We start from the raw sequence: 21008 nt of genomic DNA, 5'->3' as shown, positions 1-21008 counted from the left end.
AAGGAGGAAAGGTGTTATTCTTTCAGGATCTAAGTGGTAAAACAGAAAAGAATTTGACAATGAGAAAAAGACCATTAAGAACATGGAATAAAACTACGTAATACAGTACCCAGTGACAGTTAGAATCGATGTAGCAAAGGGACCCCAGAGATTCTATAGAAAGATTTCTACAAGAACTATAAAGGGGACCCAAGAATGGAAGCCAGAAAGAAGAACACGAACAAAGATAAAATGAACTGTAAATATTAAAAATTGGATAAAAAGTAAAACAATAGTTTATTTTTGAATCGTCTTTTATCAGTTATTGAAAGTAATATTGAAAAATATATGGAGAGCTCAACAGAGAGTAAATATTTAGCAAAATAGTAGAAAGGTGGATACTCCAATTTAAGGGGGGGGTTAATGGAGCTTGAAAATGGCGCTGAAGCAAAGGGGGAGGGGCGTTTCCTTGGACTGTACTGCTGGTTTTTTTCACGGGTTGATGGGGCTTTTTTGATTACATCACCGTCAGAGCAGGGGCAATAAATGTGTTTGTTAACAGGGGAAAATCACTTTACTGCATAAATCAGCAAAAGGGTCAAATGATAGAGTGAAATATGTATAAATAAATATAAGTATGAATAGAACATTAAAATTTATCAATTATAATATGAACAGGTTAAATGGACCCATAAAGAGGAAGAGTGTTTTGGCACACTTAAATAAAATTAAATACAGATATAGTTTTTCAGCAGGGAATGCACCTTATAAAATTGGAACACACTAAGTTAAAAAGGGACTGGGTGGGACAAGTCATATCCTCCTCCTTTATTACTAAAGCGAAAATCACTCTTTTATAAAACATTTAAGCCTGATAGATGCATGAAGACAGTCATATCCCACAAAGAGAGACTATTCATTCAACTCAAAGGTTCATGACTCCTATTCAAGAATAGATTTATTTTTAATATTTGCACAATTTAAAAACACAGTGGTTGAAATGGAATATCTAGCCAAATTACTCTCTGACCACATGCCTCTGACTTTAACGATAAAGATGCCTGAGAAGCAAAAAAGTGTATACAGATCGTGTCTTCATCCAACACTGCTGAGAAGGACAGATAGAATTGTTTTGCGAAACAAATAGACCCTCTACTAATGATAGTTTCCTAATATGGCAGTGGTTCTCAAACTTTTTCTTTCCACTCACACACTTCCTTAAGCAATCCCTTACTAATCACAGAGCATTGATGGCATAGAGATTACTTAAAGTGGTATGTGAGTGGAAAGAAAAATGTTGTTACCATGGGATACACTAAAAGCTTATTTGAGGGGACAGATAATGTCATAAACAAATAAATACAGAAGGAATATATGGCAGAGGTCAATGGCCTGGAGGAAGAAATAACAAAATTGGAAAAATACCAGAGAACTGGTTTGAAAGAAAAATACGAAACTTTGGTAAATAAAGAAAATTGAAATAATATTTTGTAGTGACTGCTGCGGCATCACTACGGAATAAAGAGACATCCACAAATCAAAGAATGTCTTTATTGGTTTGAATGCGCTGCGTCTCTGTGCTGGCCAGCCCACTTCTGGTGACGTACCCGCCGGCTTCCAGAAGTAACATCATCGCCTCGCGGTGTCACTCTCCGGCCGGTTGGCCACTGCGCAGAAGTGGAGGGCTCCTTAGCCCACATGAGTCACATAATGGACCAGCCATGTGTTGTGGTGATTCACCCCATTTACTCGTGCAGTTGCTCGGCCCGCTACCACTTTACAAACATATCGAATGGAAAAAATAAAGTAAAAAAGTAGTAGGATTTAGGAGATAGAGCACATGATGTTTTGTCATGGCAATTAAAGGCAGAGTAGTCATCAAGGATGAGAAATGGAATTCAAACAGATCCTGATAAATTAATATATAATCAGAAGGAAATTAATGATACTTTCAAACAATACGATACAAAGCTGTATGAATCACACATGATAGGGGATTCTACTGAAATAAATGAATTTCTCTCAGCAATTTAACTGCCAAAATTGGAAGATAGAAAACAGATGGAATTAGATGCCCCCTTTACTAGAAATCGATAAAGCCTTTAATACATTACAGGCAAATAAGTCACTGGGAGAAGATGGTATTCCACCAAAGTTTTATAGACAATTTAAAGATCTTTTGATGCCTCTCATTATGGAAGTATTGGACCGGGTGATTGAAACTAAGACTCTTCCAAAATCCTTCTAATCACCTATTATAATACTACCGAAAAAAGAGAGACCTGCTAAAACCGTCTTCATACAGACCTCTCTCCTTGTTAAAGTGGATTATAAAATTTTGGCAAAAGTGTTAGTCAATAGACTAGGGGAATATCTACTCAAACTGATAAAATTCAGATCAGGTGGGCGTCGTTTAAAAAAACACTCTGCAGATAATTTGAGCAGACTATTTAATATAATTCATTTGGCTAAGTCTAAATAAAATCCAAGTATAACCGTATCATTAGATGCGGAAAAGATATATGATCGACTAGAGTGGCCATTATTATTGAAAGTACTAGAAAAATTTGGAATCGGCCGAAGATTCATTAACTGGATAAAAATTATTTATCATAAACCATAAGCCAAAATTATAATCAGTGGCCAGATGTCGTTAATGTATCGTTTGAGTAGATCCAGCAGACAGGGGGTGTCCGCTGTCACTCGGACCCTTTGCTTTGATGATTAAGCCATTAGCAGAAATTATAAGGAGAAATCCAAATATAAAGGAAGAGCATTAAATTAACATTTGTAGATGATGGGCTGCTATATTTATCAGAACTAGCTAAGTGTTTATTAAATATTTTTGATTTTAAAAAATATACATAATAAAATCTTCAGTATCATAATACATTAAACTTTTTCAGACAAAGAACAACAATCAGCAGAAACCAAAGTCGCCCCTCTCCCTCCTTCCATACCGATGGAAGGAATATTGTCTGTCTCTTCCATACCGATGGAAGGAATATTGTCTGTCTCTTCCATACCGATGGAAGGAATATTGTCTGTCTCTTCCATACCGATGGAAGGAATATTGTCTGTCTCTTCCATACCGATGGAAGGAATATTGTCTGTCTCTTCCATACCGATGGAAGGAATATTGTCTGTCTCTTCCATACCGATGGAAGGAATATTGTCTGTCTCTTCCATACCGATGGAAGGAATATTGTCTGTCTCTTCCATACCGATGGAAGGAATATTGTCTGTCTCTTCCATACCGATGGAAGGAATATTGTCTGTCTCTTCCATACCGATGGAAGGAATATTGTCTGTCTCTTCCATACCGATGGAAGGAATATTGTCTGTCTCTTCCATACCGATGGAAGGAATATTGTCTGTCTCTTCCATACCGATGGAAGGAATATTGTCTGTCTCTTCCATACCGATGGAAGGAATATTGTCTGTCTCTTCCATACCGATGGAAGGAATATTGTCTGTCTCTTCCATACCGATGGAAGGAATATTGTCTGTCTCTTCCATACCGATGGAAGGAATATTGTCTGTCTCTTCCATACCGATGGAAGGAATATTGTCTGTCTCTTCCATACCGATGGAAGGAATATTGTCTGTCTCTTCCATACCGATGGAAGGAATATTGTCTGTCTCTTCCATACCGATGGAAGGAATATTGTCTGTCTCTTCCATACCGATGGAAGGAATATTGTCTGTCTCTTCCATACCGATGGAAGGAATATTGTCTGTCTCTTCCATACCGATGGAAGGAATATTGTCTGTCTCTTCCATACCGATGGAAGGAATATTGTCTGTCTCTTCCATACCGATGGAAGGAATATTGTCTGTCTCTTCCATACCGATGGAAGGAATATTGTCTGTCTCTTCCATACCGATGGAAGGAATATTGTCTGTCTCTTCCATACCGATGGAAGGAATATTGTCTGTCTCTTCCATACCGATGGAAGGAATATTGTCTGTCTCTTCCATACCGATGGAAGGAATATTGTCTGTCTCTTCCATACCGATGGAAGGAATATTGTCTGTCTCTTCCATACCGATGGAAGGAATATTGTCTGTCTCTTCCATACCGATGGAAGGAATATTGTCTGTCTCTTCCATACCGATGGAAGGAATATTGTCTGTCTCTTCCATACCGATGGAAGGAATATTGTCTGTCTCTTCCATACCGATGGAAGGAATATTGTCTGTCTCTTCCATACCGATGGAAGGAATATTGTCTGTCTCTTCCATACCGATGGAAGGAATATTGTCTGTCTCTTCCATACCGATGGAAGGAATATTGTCTGTCTCTTCCATACCGATGGAAGGAATATTGTCTGTCTCTTCCATACCGATGAATCCTCACATTATCCGACCTTACATATCTTTTAAACATATAGAATACAATTGGAGAAACCATGTTTGGATATGTATAATAGTAACATTTTTTTTTATTACTGTATTTAGTCCCCTATATGGTCGAGGTATGGCCATCAGATCTTTACAAAAGTGCTATATTCAGTCTTTCAATTATATGTGATTTTTTTCCATCGGTATACAGCTGTTCATTTCCACAGTCCATCGTGCTATAAGTAGGGGGGAGTCGGACTTCCAAATGATCGCAATACATTTTTTTTGGCTACTGACAGTGCTATTTTTATAAACAAGATTTGATATTTATTCAATTTGTTGCTTATTTCCATAAAATTACTCACCCCAAAGACCACCCCTGTTATCCTGGTTAATTTTTCTGTGATGGCCTCATCCTCATGCTTGGCCATGTAGCATGTAGAAAAGTTCCTGCCTCAGTCCCAGATCTGAAACACATCTCTGATATTTCTGCTTTTGATCTTCTGTGGGGTAATATATAATTGGAGTAAAAAAATTATAATGAACCAATCCATATCTGGCATTTCTAATTGATGTCATGCTGTCCTTATACCAATCTGACCAGCTTCTTTCTGAAATCACCACACCCAAGTCCCACTGACCCAGTTGAACGAACTACAGACCAGAGTGGAAAAATACAGGAGAGTTCAGGTTACAATATAAATTTGGAAAAAAAGTGAAATTATGCCATTAACAAATTTTGACTGTGAAAGAATCAAAAAGGAAGGCGGTTTAAATGGAAACTGGATGGTATTAAATATTTAGGAATAATGGTGGATAATAACATAAAATTTGTACAAATATAACTATCTCCCACTGCTTGGAAAGATAGAGGAGGATTTCCAAAGATGGAATGACCTGCCTATTACCTTAAATGGAAATGAAAGTGATGCCGAGACTGCAATACCTCTGATTTCTTCGCCAAAGATTTTTTAAAAGATACTTAATGGTCATATAAGACTATTTCTTTTGAATAAAATACCTAGGATCTCCATGTAAAAACTGATGTGGGAATATAAATTGGGAGGATTAAGATTACCTGATTTAAAAAAAAAAATTATTTAGCAACCCAGGCAAGGTTCCACTTATCCTCTTTAGAAGAGAACTCTACCGCATATATCCAAATGGGATGACATACAATGAGAGAGGGTGCCATGAAGGATTTAATTTGTAAATGGAATGTCAAATTAATAACAAAAAAACAGAAAATCCCATTCTAATACACATGATTAAAATTTGGCATGAGATTAATGATAGTATTGGAAAAAAAGTGGGGCCACCATTGTGCCAGAACGAATGATTGTTCATGACCTCAGGGAATAGAACTTTAAATATTTGGCCTAAGAAAGGAATTAAACATATTGAAGATTATCATGAAGAAAGGCGACTTATGTCCTTTGAACAACTAAATCATAAATATAATTTGTCAAATAGAACTTTCTACTGCTTTCTTCAGTTGAGGTCCTCCTTGCAAGAGAGATGGGGTCCCACAATACCCCACCGTCAAGTAATGAAGTGGAGGGGATGCTTCGGCTGGGAAATGCATCTAAATTCATAACCAGTATGTATTCTGCTCTCCAGGGCAAAAGCCAGGTCTACAAAGGTTGAGGGAGAGGTGTTACAACACCAGACGAATGCTGGTCTGACTGGAGTTTGGACAGTATAACATCACTGCGAGATATGGATCAGTTCAATATAATTTTCTACATCAATTATATCTTACGCCACAAAAACTACATAAATCAAAATCTGAAATATGCTTTAGATGTGGAATCAAAATTGGAACCTTTATACATTCTATATGGCAATCTGTGAAGATAAGACCATTCTGGCATGATATCACTAAAACACAAACAAGAATAACAGGAGTGACTTCACATACGACTCATAGCTATATCTTCTGGGCAACCTTATGGATGTGAGCAACAAAATGACTAAATTTCAAATAATTTTTTTTTTAAGTTAGCCCTGGCTGTGGCCAAGAAGTGTATAGCAATTACCTGGAAGTCCAACTCTCAATTGGCCGCATATGTGTAGTTGTATATCCACGGAGGAAATTACTTACAACTTAAAAAATAAATATACTACCACTTTCATTAAGATATGGCAGCTATACTAAAATTATGTAGGTATCCAATAGTAAACTTGATCCTTATGTAAAGATGTGATATCCCAGAAAAGGAATCATGGGAAAACAAAATGAGAGCTTTGACGGTGCGCAGTTATATTCTTATATTTGTGGGTGGTGGGAGGGAAAAAGGGGGGAAATTTTATTTTTCTTTTATTTGTAAACATTTAACATATATTTGAAATGTATAAAAGTTTAACAAATGTATGAAAGTATTTATGGAAAAAATAAAAAAAGTATTTTTAAAAATGTTGTACCATTATGTAAAATGGAGACTCTCTTGATTCTATCATCCTATACTTAGAAATATAAATGTCCTCATTTAAATAAAATTTATCTCCAAAATCTCAAAAAGAGTGGACATTTGGCTCAACCTAATCTTAGATTCTATTATTGGTTTGTTAATATTTGTTACATTATATTTTGGTTATATTATGATAATAGAATGGGTGGTCCAGCCTGGGTTAATTTGGAGTTGAATTCGACTCAGATATTTTCTATTGTTTCAATATTTGGAGCATTTTTGCCTTTTCCTACTGGTAAAAAGATTGATAATCTTGTGGTCAAACATGATTATGATTTGGTTTCAGTTTAGAAAACATTTTGGACACGAAAGGCTTCTTCTTTTAGTCCTATTCTATCAAATTACTTTTTTTTTAACCTTCTTTGATGGACTCTGCCTTTTATACTGTTGGCCCTCCCACTGTTTTCCCCATTGACTGATGCCACTGCCCGCAAACAATAGCTGGTTTCCTGCGTGCGGGCCTCCTTGCATTACAATGCCTTCTTCCCTACGTGCTGTCCCCAAGCTGTTGGCTATGCAGTGGGGGCCAGCGGCATGTTTGGGATGTTGGCCCCTATGCTGCCTTAGCCACACGACCACCAGTTCGCTTGCTGGGGCCAGTGCTGCTGCGCAGTCTGCTGATTCCTGGTTGCGCTTGCCGCCCGGAGCACAGGCCCGATTTCCGCGGCGGTGTACTGCTACAACTTGCAGATTGGGGACTTTCTCCATGCTCAACTATCAAACCTTTTTCAAGCTCCTGTTATTAATTTGATGGAGATAATTTACAATCTACAACCATCTCAGAAAGGTTTGTGTGTGACACTTTGCTGAAATCAAGGCAAGCTTCATTAGATAAAATTAAAAAGACATGGGAACAGGATCTCCAAATTTCAATTTCCAAAGATTCTTGCAACTCTATTTTTAAATTGGTTAGCACATCATCTCTATGTGCCCATCACTCATTACTGCATCTTAAAGTTGTGCATATACCTTAAATTAGCTTGTATTTATCCTAACTTTGGAGAAAATTAAAAGTTCAAGTGTTTTAAATTTAAAATTTTCAAATCTTTGAGGCTCCTTTTTGAATTATTCTCCTAACTTTTAATGGTAATGAAAATTAAGTAATCTATAAAAGCCAAATAGCCTGATTATGGTTGAGATTGTCTGATCTTAGAAGTTAAGCAGGCTCAGGCCTGGCCAGTCCTTGGAGGGGTGACTGCCTAGGAACACCAAGTGCTGTAGGTTTCAGTGAGGGATGCTGGACAACGTGGTGACTCTCTGTCTGCCAAACAGTAGACAAAAGTTAAAGGATTTCATGTACATTATATTCAAACTATTCAAACTGTGGTATTACGTGACAATCATGGAACCTTTACTTTAATGGAATCTTTTCCTTCATGGTTCTCGTGGATTTGTGTTTCTTTTTTATTTTTACTTTATGTTGCCATGCAACTTTGGAATGGTTAGGGTTTGGATTATAAAATTATTTTGTTTTATATTTGAATTAATAGTGTTGCAAAATGAAAAATCTTTCTGCATTAGGGAGTTTGTTTACTTTTTAACATTGTTGTGCATCATTCGTTTTTTTTCTACACATTCCTATAAAAACTCAAATGAAACTATTGAAAAAGAAAGAAATGAAGACAAAGGATAGTTTATAATCCAAATCAGTCCGAGAAAATAGCATTGTGTTGGATGTTAGCGAGATATTTTTTCCAAACAGTTCTGTGGTTGTTAAGTGGTCAAAACAAGAGGAAGTTTTTCAGTTCTTGAACATTCAGCCACAACAACTGATGCACCAGTATCAACATAACAAAATGTCCCTCACGGCCTGAAAGTACTAATAATACATGCAAAGATTCAAGATGAGCGCACAAGAAAATATTATGGCAGATAACCAGAAGCTCAAAAATGTAGCTTCCAACGGAAACTCTCAGAGGAGGACTACTTTACAGAGGAAATCCAGAATACAGGAGGCAGCTGACAACAATTGGGAAACAAATCTGGTAAAGATCAAGGGAACAGAATGGAGGAACAAAGAGATATCAAGGGTTGTTGGGCTGCAGGAGATTTCAGTGCCCACAAGATTTAAAAACACGTTAGAACTTTAAAACGAACTAACAATACAAGTCAGTGAGCAAATGGTGAAGGATGAAGAGACAAGTTAGGACACAGTTTTCAGCTTCAGAATACCTTGTCAAGAAGCAAAGATGAAAACTGGGTGGAGACACATTTAAATGATCAAGCTCCATTTTACTTTCACTACATTTAAATTTTTTTGTACCTGCTTGGTTGACTTCTTTACACCATGAAAAATCTTCCAGGCCATTCCAGATCCACCACTAGCTATGTGGCGCCCCACTTCAAACTCCCTGGTAACAGGGTTTCCCATCACTGCACTGGTTACATCTGCTGTTACCTTGGTAACAGTGCTCTTCAGTTTATTAAGCATTGACTCCATGGTTCCAGACAAATGTGTGACCTGCAAAATGTGTGGAGGCAAAAACAAGGAATTAGAAGAAGAAAAGTCCAGCCCTGACACTTGCTTCTAATTAGAATACTGTGCTGCATCCTAGCAGCACTGAGAGGGATCTGATGAATTTCTTTCAGGAACTGCTTCATTAAGACAACCACTAACTGAATACTTGACCCTTCCCTCAGTACGCTGTCTCAGGAAGTGTTACACTTGTGCCCTCACCACCATTCAGGGCTCCACACAGTCCTTTCAAGTGAAGCAACACTTCACGTTCATCTGTGGGAGTGATCTACTGCATCCAGTGCTCCCATTGTGTACTTTTCTACATCAGAGAATGGATGCAGACTGGGAGGTCAATTCGCTGAGCCACCTTCCCAGTGGCCAACCATTTCAATTCCGCTCCACACTCCCATGCTCACGTGGAAACATCCTTCTGAATCTAAGGTCTCATGTGGTGCCCCACCAAGTCCACCCTTAATTTGGAAGAGCAACACTTGATTTTCTGCTAGCCACTCTCCATCAGGACGGCATTATCATTAACTTCACCGGCTTCTACTAGCCCACTCTGTTCTCCCTTCTTTCCCAATCGCTCTGTCTTCTCTCCAGTCACAGAGCCCTCCTTCTTCCCCCTGCTTGCTGGTGTGCCTTCCCTCTATTATCCATCCATTACCTTCTGCCTTTGGGAGTGTGCTCTTCTGCCAACCCATCCCTCCCCAACATTTTGTTCAGATGCCTGCCGACATTTTTTTCATACCTCGAAGGGCTCGAGCTGAAGTGTTGATTATCTACCTTTATTAAGTACACTGTTTGACCTGATGAGTTTTTTCAGCATTAATCCCCCCCCCATTATGCTCTCATTGCTGGAGCTCTCTAATTAATTCCCCCATTCCCTGTTGTCCCTACAAATTTACCGACTTAGCTTTTGAGAATTATTTTTTTCCTGGTGCCCTTTTCAACAAATTGTCATTACTTTCTGCTCCCTACTTATCAACAAACAGATCCAATGAACCCCATTTAAGATTTTGCCAAGTTCCAGAGCTTTAGTAATGAACCTTGGGATTTTTAACTCACTCACAAGGATATTCTCTTATTAAAAAAAACATTTCTGTTATTGGATCCAATGTTGAAGATGTCAAGTTAAAAAATCAATTCTGAAGTGAGAATATTAATTTGGATGGACATTTCTGAAGATAATGTAAATTAACAGGCTGATTTAACGATTTACATCTGTGGCCTTTGAACTGGTAGCTGTGTCTTCAGTTGCCTCAAATCCCTTCTGAAGCCCTTTGTCCCCTCACCCCTAACCTTTCCTGGGCCTTAAAGATACTGTATGAAATTGCCCTAACATTTTCTCATGACTTGTGCCAGATATGGTTAGTGCAACGCTGTTACAGTGTCAGCGACTGGGACCAGGGTTGAACCCCATGCTGTCTGTAATGAGTTTGTATATTCCCACTGTGTCTGTGTGGGTTTTTCCTGGGGGCTCTGGTTTCCTCCCACCCTTCAAACCATACTGGGGGTGTAGGTTGGGCTAGTTGGGTGGCACGGGCTCGTGGGCCGAAAGGGCCTGTAACAGTGCTGCGTGTTTGTCCAAATAAAACTTCTGCAAATCATTTAAAACATTTAAGGTGCAACACAAATACAATGCTCAGACTTCAGCTGTTTTTATTGACTGCATCCGCCCACACCCATTGACAGCACAATCCTGTTTCTGATGAGCAGCCGACAGCATCGGAAGTGAAGATGGTTTCAAATCCTAAATGGATTCTCTCCAAGGCTAATAAGCCTGTCAACACCCAATGTTTAAATCACCGAATGAAGACTATTTACATTTCCCATGGATCCAAAAACTGCCTTTGTTACTGCTTAATGCAGTATTCTTCAGATTTTCGGAAAAGTCAAAGCAATCCTGATTCTAAGCAAAACAATTGCTTTTTGTGATTTTTCTTAAATTTGCTTCTCTGACTTGTTCTGTTTGGAAAGGCTCTTCTCAACTCCTCTGCCCTTTAAGACAGAAACGTGTTCCTGCTTAGTAGCTCTTCTATCATAATCATGACACAAGGCCTTTCACCAAGGTGAGTATACAAAATTTCACACCCTACCAAAGATTAGTACTGGCAACCCAAGCATAGTAAAGCAGCAAGCATAGTCATGGGACATTATACTGAGAGGCAGGGAGGGACATTCCAGAGATCAAGCAACAAAAGGCACTTCTTCCATTAAAGCAAAAAACTGAAATTTTATCTGTTTCATTGCCCTTCTCCCAAGAATCAAGTGAGATCTAGAACAGTTCAATGATGAAGTGCTCCACTGATGCAATCACTGCAGACTGGCTGGAAAGTGGGACACACACCTCACAAGCATCGTCTTTTATTCAACCTGTCCTCTCTCTTTATCACGGCTAACAGATGCGATTGAGGCTTCTCTCTTCAATGTTTGGTATTTTAGGAGTTTTATTGATCCATTGCAACTCAGTAAATGTCCTTTGTTATACTTATGGCAAAGTAATTCCAATACTTGACTCACTTCACAGAAAGGAAATGCCTGATGCCAGGCAACATTTATTTATAGGATTCAACCTTCTCAAAAGTGCTGCTTAATATTTCCTTTCCAAAAATATTAAAGCAGGTTAATGAAGATTAGCATCCAACAGAACTACCTGCCTCTCATCAAACACCACTTCACCTTCAATTGCTTATCAACATTGCAGATTAACTTCACCCATTGTCAGGGTGAGGCCAAATGAAAACATGAGCAACAACACACCAAGCCCCTCAGTTAGCCTTAAATCTTAATGAATTAACTCCTCTCTGGTTCCACTATTTCCATCTCTTCTTTAGCTACTCCTTTTTTTTAAAACTTTTCTCTCCAACCATCCATTTTCTCTCTGGTTCTTCCTTCGACCTGCCTCTCCTTCCACCAATCCAATACCCTTTTGCCTCTTAGCCCTTCCCGAGGTTCTCCCTCACTTTTTCCCCCTTTGATATCACCCCTTGCTACTTGAGTGTCGAAAAAGGTCCAGATTTAAAATGTTGACTGACCCTCTCTCTCTTTGGATGCTACCTGACCCAATGAGTCCTTCCCAGAAGCTCAGTTTAACATCCAAGAATGCTTCCATCAACCCATTCCATGACCTGCACTCATTCCATAGTCCCTCCCATCCATGTACCTGACCAATTTTTCTAAATGTTAAAATTGAGCACACATACACCACTTTAGCTGGCATACTGGGGGTTCAACACTCCCACCACTCTCTGTGAGAAGCTGTTCCCCCTAATGTTCCCTTTAAACTTCTCCCCTTTCACATTTAACCCATGTCTTCTGGTTTGTATCTCACCTATCGTCAGTTTAAAAAACTCATTTAATACATCCATACCCCTCATAATTTTGTATACCTCTCAAATCTGCCCTCATCCTTTTCCACTCCAGGGAATGGTGCACCAAAAACAACCTTGTATTCAAGGTTACCAGAACTAAGGAGCTGATTGTTGAGTTCAAGAAGGGAAAAAAATCAGAGGTACATGATCCAGTGATCACTGGGCGAATCAGAGATAGAGAGGATGAACAAATTTCAGTTCTTGGGAGTCACTCTCTCAGAGGATCCTTACTGGGCCCAACACATTAATGGCATTGTGAAGAAAGCACGTCTGCGCCTCTACTTCTTCAGGAGTTTGTGGAGGTTTGGTATGACATCAGAAACCCTGGCAAATTTCAACAAAGGAGTGGTGGAAAGTGTGCTGACTGCTGCATCATGGTCTGGTATGGAAACACCAATACTGGAGTGAATAGCCCTCCAAAAGGTAATGGATGCAGCCCAAGACATCACAGGCAAAACCCTCCCCACTATTGATAAGATCTGTCAGAGAGCAGCAGCAATCTTTAAGGATCCACACCACCCAACACACGCTCTGTCTCACTGCTGCCATCAGGAAAGGGGTAAAGATGCCACAAGACTCACATCACCAGGTTCAGGAACAGCTGCTAGCCCTCCATCATCAGACTCCTCAATGATAAACTCAATCAGGGACTCATTTTAAGGTCTCTTACTTGTGCACTTTATTAATATTATTCTCTCTGTATTGCAGTTTGTCTATTTACATTTCTTCATTTGTTTACATGTTAACGCTGTGTATAGGTTTTTCGCCCTACCAAAAAGTGGTAATTCTACCTGGCCCGCAGGAAAAAGAATCTCAGGGTTGTATGTACTCTGACAATAAATGTGAATCTGAATAAAGTCCCTACCTATTTAACCTTTCCCTGTACCTCAGTTCCGCAAGCCCTGGCAACACTCTAGTAAATCTCTGCACTCTTATTCTTATTGATATCGTTGATAGATAACTTCCTGATGCTATCTCACGTCTGGCTCTCAACAAACTCTCAATTTGCTTCCCAATACAGCTTCACTACCCTACCCTACTGAATTTACGCTCCGCCCTGTTTTCCAACAACCCAGATGCCTTTATTGTTTGTATTACTTTATTCTTATTATTTCCTTATGACATTGGTGAATCTCTGAGTCTCACAGAGCAATCCCATCTCCACACTAACTTTTGACTTATTCTGCAGACACGCCTACCAATTCCTCCCACCCTTCAACATGCGCACAATTTACGGAGCCCAATGTACCACAATACCTTTCAGATGAGGGAAAATTATGAGTGAACACGTGGCTAAATTATGAACACCACATTTATAGCACTGGAAGTCAGATTGAACCTGGGTCACCGAAGCTATGAAGCAGCAGTACGACTCATTCCCCACTCACTATGCCATCCAAAGCCATGTTAAGATTTAAAATGTTTTTTAAAAAATTTTGACATGCAGTACAGTAACAGGCCCTTCCAACCCATGAGCCCGTGCCACCCAAATATAACCAATTGGTCTGCAACCCCCATACATTTTTAAAGGGTGGGAGGAAACCGGAGCTCTTGGGGAAAACCCACGCAGACACGGGGAGATGGCGCAGAATTCAAACAGGCAGGAGTGTCTATTTATTTGTTTTTAAACTATCTTCCTGATATGCCACAAACAAATAGTACTGCACTGGTTTAATGTGATCAGCTTGCTAGAGTCAGAGACCAAGGTTCAGGGTTCCTTTAATTTTCACATAATACATTAAAAAGGTACATGATATACTTTAAATCAGAGTTGCCATGAGTATTGCCAGGTGCCCTGAAAGAATGTGAAAAAGAGAAGCAAATGAGATTCCCTTCAGAGATACTGTCTGTGTATTCGACTCCAGCGCTCTTGCAGCCTCACAGACTCCTGTTAGATCCATCCATCGGCAACCCGAGCTCCAGATCCAAGCCTCATGACAACATCAGGAAGCTTTCGGTGCCCGATGACCTTCAGGAGCCCTTCTTGCCCTTAGTACCCTCTCGATTCCCAGCTCTGATCCCTGGTTCCCATGAACCAGCCTCCAGCAGCCCGCAGCCTTTCTTAGTCCCTCAACTGCTGAACCCCTTGCTGGTCCACCACCATGCTTCTCCTTCTCAACATTAGGTATTCTCCCCATAGTTGTGCCCTGGGCTGGACCGCTGCTCCCCCAGAGTGTGCAACCCCTCACGATCACTGCCGAGCACATGCACCTCCATCTTAGGCATAAACCTTGTGGCTGCAGGATTTTGCTTGCAAACACCATAGGCTCCTTTAACAGGCCATTTAAAGCCTGTACCGAGACACTGGCACAAGGACCGGGCGGTTAAACCCTCCGGAGTAGCACTGGGTCTCTGTTCTCCTCAGTCCACACCACCACCCATTACAGCAAATCTGGCAGTGCTGGCTTTTTGTCTGAGAACAAATCGCAATCCTTCACACACAATCCACACTCACAATTCTGGACTTTACCAAGAAATTGTTGCCTATTAGAGATTAATTTTCAATTGGAGCATTAAGTGTACGTACAAAGTAGTGCAGTGAGCTTCCCCTCATCACCTTTCCCAATATTTATCCCCCAATCAACTGCTCTCACACAGATGTATTTTATCGCTGCTTCTGAGACCTTACTTTGTACAAATTGGTTTTCTTGTTGCTGAAAAATCAAACTCAGGCCAGGAATGCAATGACAAGCCTGAAGTACCATCAATAAAATCAATGATCGAAGCAGAGAAAGGGGAACATGCAAGGGCAATGGGTAGGATCAGTCTCAGGAGGCTTGTCCAGCCGGCAGCAGCCAATCATGGCACAACAATGGTTTACATCAAAGTCAATTCCCTCTCCATACTGTGCAAAATCGGTCGCAGTCAACCCCAACTGATGCTTCAAGAAATAAAGTTCTATGCAATTTTTTCCAGCCCTTAATAGTCATCAAAATCCAACCTATTTATCTGACTAACTTTCTTCTTCTTTGGCTTGGATTTGCGGACGAAGATTTATGGAGGGGGTAAATGTCCATATCAGCTGCAGGCTCGTTTGTGGCTGACAAGTCCGATGCGGGACAGGCAGACACGGTTGCAGCGGTTGCAGGGGAAAATTGGTGGGTTGGGGTTGGGTGTTGGGTTTTTCCTCCTTTGTCTTTTGTCAGTGAGGTGGGCTCTGCGGTCTTCTTCAAAGGAGGTTGCTGCCCGCCAAACTGTGAGGCGCCAAGATGCACGGTTTGAGGCGATATCAGCCCACTGGCGGTGGTCAATGTGGCAGGCACCAAAGATTTCTTTAGGCAGTCCTTGTACCTCTTCTTTGGTGCACCTCTGTCACGGTGGCCAGTGGAGAGCTCGCCATATAACACGATCTTGGGAAGGCAATGGTCCTCCATTCTGGAGACGTGACCCACCCAGCGCAGCTGGATCTTCAGCAGCGTGGACTCGATGCTGTCGGCCTCTGCCATCTCGAGTACTTCGACGTTAGGGATGAAGTCGCTGCAATGAATGTTGAGGATGGAGCGGAGACAATGCTGGTGGAAGCGTTCTAGGAGCCGTAGAGGATGCCGGTAGAGGACCCATGATTCGGATCCAAACAGGAATGTGGGTATGACAACAGCTCTGTATACATTTATCTTTGTGAGGTTTTTCAGTTGGTTGTTTTTCCAGACTCTTTTGTGTAGTCTTCCAAAGGCGCTATTTGCCTTGGCGAGTCTGTTGTCTATCTCGTTGTCGAGCCGAGATAGGTAAACTGGTTGACCGTTTTGAGTTTTGTGTGCCCGATGGAGATGTGGGGGGGCTGGTAGTCATGGTGGGGAGCTGGCTGATGGAGGACCTCCGTTTTCTTCAGGCTGACTTCCAGGACAAACATTTTGACAGTTTCCGCAAAACAGGACGTCAAGCGCTGAAGAGCTGGCTCTGAATGGGCAACTAAAGTGGCATCGTCTGCAAAGAGTAGTTCACAGACAGGTTTCTCTTGTGTCTTGGTGTGAGCTTGCAGGCGCCTCAGATTGAAGAGACTGCCATCCGTGCGGTACCAGATGTAAACAGCGTCTTCATTGTTGAGGTCTTTCATGGCTTGGTTCAGCATCATGCTGAAGAAGATTGAAAAGAGGGTTGGTGCGAGAACACAGCCTTGCTTCATGCCATTGTTAATGGAGAAGGGTTCAGAGAGCTCATTGCTGTATCTGACCCGACCTTGTTGGTTTTCGTGCAGTTGGATAACCATGTTGAGGAACTTTGGGGGGCATCCGATGCGCTCTAGTATTTGCCAAAGCCCTTTCCTGCTCACGGTGTTGAAGGCTTTGGTGAGGTCAACAAAGGTGATGTAGAGTCCTTTGTTTTGTTCTCTGCACTTTTCTTGGAGCTGTCTGAGGGCAAAGACCATGTCAGTAGTTCCTCTGTTTGCGCGAAAGCCGCACTGTGATTCTGGGAGAATATTCTCGGCGACACTAGGTATTATTCTATTTAGGAGAATCCTAGCGAAGATTTTGCCTGCAATGGAGAGCAGCGTGATTCCCCTGTAGTTTGATCAGTCTGATTTCTCGCCTTTGTTTTTGTACAGGGTGATGATGATGGCATCACGAAGGTCCTGAGGCAGAATTCCCAGCAGCACAGAACTTGTCCAAGTCATTACATTATATATACGGCTGTCACAAAATTCTTTAAATCTGTTGATTAACTTAGAACTAAGGCACACATTCAACAATAGAATTAAAACTATACCTCAGTACAAGATGGTTATGCATTGGGACACCAATACCTCTGAGCTTAAAGCCCTGCAAAAGGTAGTGGACTCAGCCCAGGACATCCCAGGCAAATCCCTCCCCACTATCAAGAACATCTAAAGGGAACGCTGCCGTCAGAGAGCACCCAGCACACGCACTGTTTTTGCTGCTGCCATCAAGAAAGAGGTCTCGGTGCCACAAGACTTGCCCCACCAGATTCAGGAACAGCTGCTCTCCCTCCACCATCAGACAACAAACTCAATCAGGGACTCATTTTAGGATTCTTATTTTTGCAATTTATTGATTTTTTTTCTGTTTACATTTCTTTATTTGCTTACATGTGCATGTTGTGTACAGTTTTTTTTTCATTACCAATAAGTGGCAATTCTGCCTCGCCCACAGGAAAAATAATCTCAGGGTTGCATATGACATCATAAATCTGAAATCAACATAATTGCCAAACACAACATGCAATTTAAGGGGTTCATAAAACAGCATGCATTTTTAATATTAAGACTGCCAGAGTTTTCTTTTTTAAACATTAATTTCATTTAGAAAATAAGCAGTGCTGTTTTACATGCTCCACCTGAGGTTTCTCCAAAGTTTCTCAAACCTGGTATACTACACTCCCTGCTCATGCTGTTCTCTCTTCCATAGATGAACGATGAAACACAGTTTATTCAACAAAAGCCTGAAGAAAAAAATCTAGTTGAGGAACTCAGCAGGTTGAATAGAGAAAAAAGAATGGTTGATGTTTCAGTACAGAACCCTTCCACATTGAGCACCAATAGAAAGTGTCAGGATGGGCCTCTTGATTGGCATGGTCAAGTTGGGCTGAAGGGCTCGTTTCCATGCTATTCAAATCAGACTCTTGAATGGGCTTCTCAGAAAAATATGATACATGCACGGATTAAATTCGCTTACTCCTTTACACTAACCCTGCATTTTTTGCTTCATTATAACAGAATCCCCTGTTCTTGTTTTCATTCTTACACTGTTATACTACGTTCACGTTGACTTGTCTGGGTAGCACACACAACAAAATGTTTCACTGAATGTCAGTGCATGTGAACATGAACAATTCAATAGTCAACAATGTATTCCCCATTCCCTTCTCTCCTACTTCATTGGAAGTTTCTGTGATTCAGGATGTGAGAAATGGAGATGCAAATACTCATTCTCCTTAATCTGGCCTCTGATCCAACCTGTTCTACACTAACATTCTACTTGATGCAACAAGGGAGGCTGATCAAACCTTTTTGCACATTTCTCATTAACTGAAAACTTTCAGCTATTTCCAGCCAGACAAGGAAGTCCATGGAATCTCCTCACATACCCAGCCTTTTTGTCATCATTCCTGGTAATGCTGCTCAACCCTTCGGTCCATTGCACTATTTAACACACTACTCTTCATAGACATCTCAGCTCCACATTTTTCTGCTCTGTTAATTATCTGGTTTTAAATCATTAACTCATGTTTCCAAAGAGAGCTCCACATTTCCAAAAACAAAGATCGACAAAAGATGATTGACTGAAAACATTGATGCTGTTACACCCTCTCTTCTGTTCTTAGTTTAAAGATGAGAGTCATTGGATAGTTATGTTTCGATCCATTCAAATAGGTGCTACAAGGATAACGATTCCTCATGATACAAATATATTGTGCATAATATAAACTAAATTTTTCAGTAAACAGAGGCCCACTATTTTCATCAATAACACATTCAAGACTCGGTTTTGCTAAATTGTCTTCTTAATTAGAATTAGCATCTAATATTCACCATGATGTGGAGAGCAGAGTTTAAACAAAATAAACTTGTGGTTATGAGGACAAGAAATTAGCATAACTTTCCACCAAAAAAGAGCTGTGGAGATTCACTTTCATAATATTTTTCCAGCAGCAAATACCAGGATCAAAACTGACAGCCATAAATTGTGAGGTTTCTGGTTTCCATCTTAAAAATGAGAACCTAGTGCAAACTTCCCTCCCCGACATCTCCATCTCCCATTAGTGGGGAAGGGAGCCAACTTACTGAAGGACCCATCACACCCTAGACACACTCTCTTCTCCCCCTCCCATCAGGGAGAAAGCTGAAGAGTGTGAATAAAGGCACCCACAGGCTCAAAGACTTTATTTTTCCCTTGCAGTCATCAAGCTTGTGAAAGAACACAACTGATTCCCTGGTTATAAAATGCAAATCTATAAATTGAGCTCCTTACAGGACTGTATAAATGTTAGAGATAACCTGTTAGTTTTCTCACAGAAGATCTGTAACCTTTTGTGACAAATAAATTTAAACATCTTTGAAAAATAAACAGCTATATTTCCTAGCTGAGGAACAATTATATTCTGAATTTTAGTCTTTTATTTCTCAACAATTGCTCCAATGCATTTTGCTCATTGATCATCACCTGCTTTGTTCAATAACAGCTCTTCAGCACCACAGAATGAGACTGCAAGTTAAAGATGACAAATAAATGGTTGTTGCCAATGGAAATTCCATGTCTATTTTCATGGAGCTTTTTTGCCTTTGACACATTTTATTTTGAGATAAATCAAAGGGAAAAAAATTAACTATCTGAGGTGTTTAAACATAGTTGAAACACAAAAATGCTGGAAAAACGTAGCCAGTCTCACAGTGTCCATAGGAGGTAACGATATATAACTGACATTCTGGGCTTGAGTCCTTCTTTAAAGTATGAGGAAAAAACAGGCAAATGACTGAATTAAAAGGCTCGGGAGAAGGAAATGAGAGAGGAGAACTTCTCAAAGCGATTTCACAGTAGAGAAACTGAATAGAGTGAAAGACCAAAGTTTGCAGACACTGTGGTTGTAGTAAAACACAGAAATGCTGGAGGAACTCAGCTGGTCTCGCACTCCACAGGAGGTAAAGATGTATAACCAATGTTTCGGGCCTAATAAGGCTTTCTTCAAAGAATGAGCAAGAAGAAGACAGGCGCCCGAATAAAAAGGCCGGAGAGAAGAGAAGAATGGGAGAGGGTGGGGAGGGAAGAGCACAGGCCAATAGACAAAATATGATAATTGGATATGGATAGGAAGACAGGAGAAGAAAGGGTAAAAGATTAAATGTAATAATCTTTCCTGGTGCATGGCATTTAGAATTTAATCATCTCAATTAGGAGATCTGAGTCAATAAATTCAAGCAAGAGGTTAAAATACTTCAATGAGCCTTCATTATTTAAACACGAGTACAACAATGCAAATCAAATCTCTTCCACAGAATCTCCTAAGAAAATTATTTTACACAAAGCAGAATTCGCTCAGATGACTATTCTCGACATGCAGCCCATGGGATTATCAAGTCCTGGTTTCCCATTAAACATTCTAAATCAATGATCCCAATAAAAAGAATGACTTTAGCCCTGAAACCAAGCTCAACAATTGCAAAATAGTTCACTGCCACTTCTGTAGTGCTGCAGTGAGGTAATTATAGGAAACAAGGCAGCACATTTCCAACAACATCAAGATTATAATGACCAAATAAATTTTACCGAGGACAAGTCTGCAGATGGGTCCCAGAGGATCAGACGGCATGTGACAGGGATAAATGTTTTACTGAGGATCAGGCAGCATGTGGCCTGTGTTGGATTCAACCTGGATGATCAAACAGTGTGCGACTCAGGGAGGGTGGATCCTACAGGATCAGATAGTGTG

General features: G+C 40.4%; 1 protein-coding gene across 6 annotated transcripts in view; it reads right to left on the bottom strand.

Annotated features, from left to right (window-relative positions):
- scyl2 (SCY1 like pseudokinase 2) overlaps window positions 1–21008 on the bottom strand; it is a 97720-nt gene that overhangs the window by 40403 nt on the left and 36309 nt on the right. For all 6 annotated transcript variants that reach the window (XM_069904373.1, XM_069904374.1, XM_069904375.1 and 3 more), the window contains one exon: window positions 9058–9255. In XM_069904373.1, coding sequence (XP_069760474.1) covers window positions 9058–9255 — 198 coding nt within the window. The remainder of the gene's footprint in view (window positions 1–9057; window positions 9256–21008) is intronic.

Source organism: Narcine bancroftii, chromosome 11 (assembly GCF_036971445.1).
Source record: "Narcine bancroftii isolate sNarBan1 chromosome 11, sNarBan1.hap1, whole genome shotgun sequence".
NCBI classification, from domain to species: Eukaryota; Metazoa; Chordata; class Chondrichthyes; order Torpediniformes; family Narcinidae; genus Narcine; species Narcine bancroftii.
Note: the sequence above shows the minus strand (reverse complement) of the source record. Positions and strands in the feature narration are given on the sequence as shown.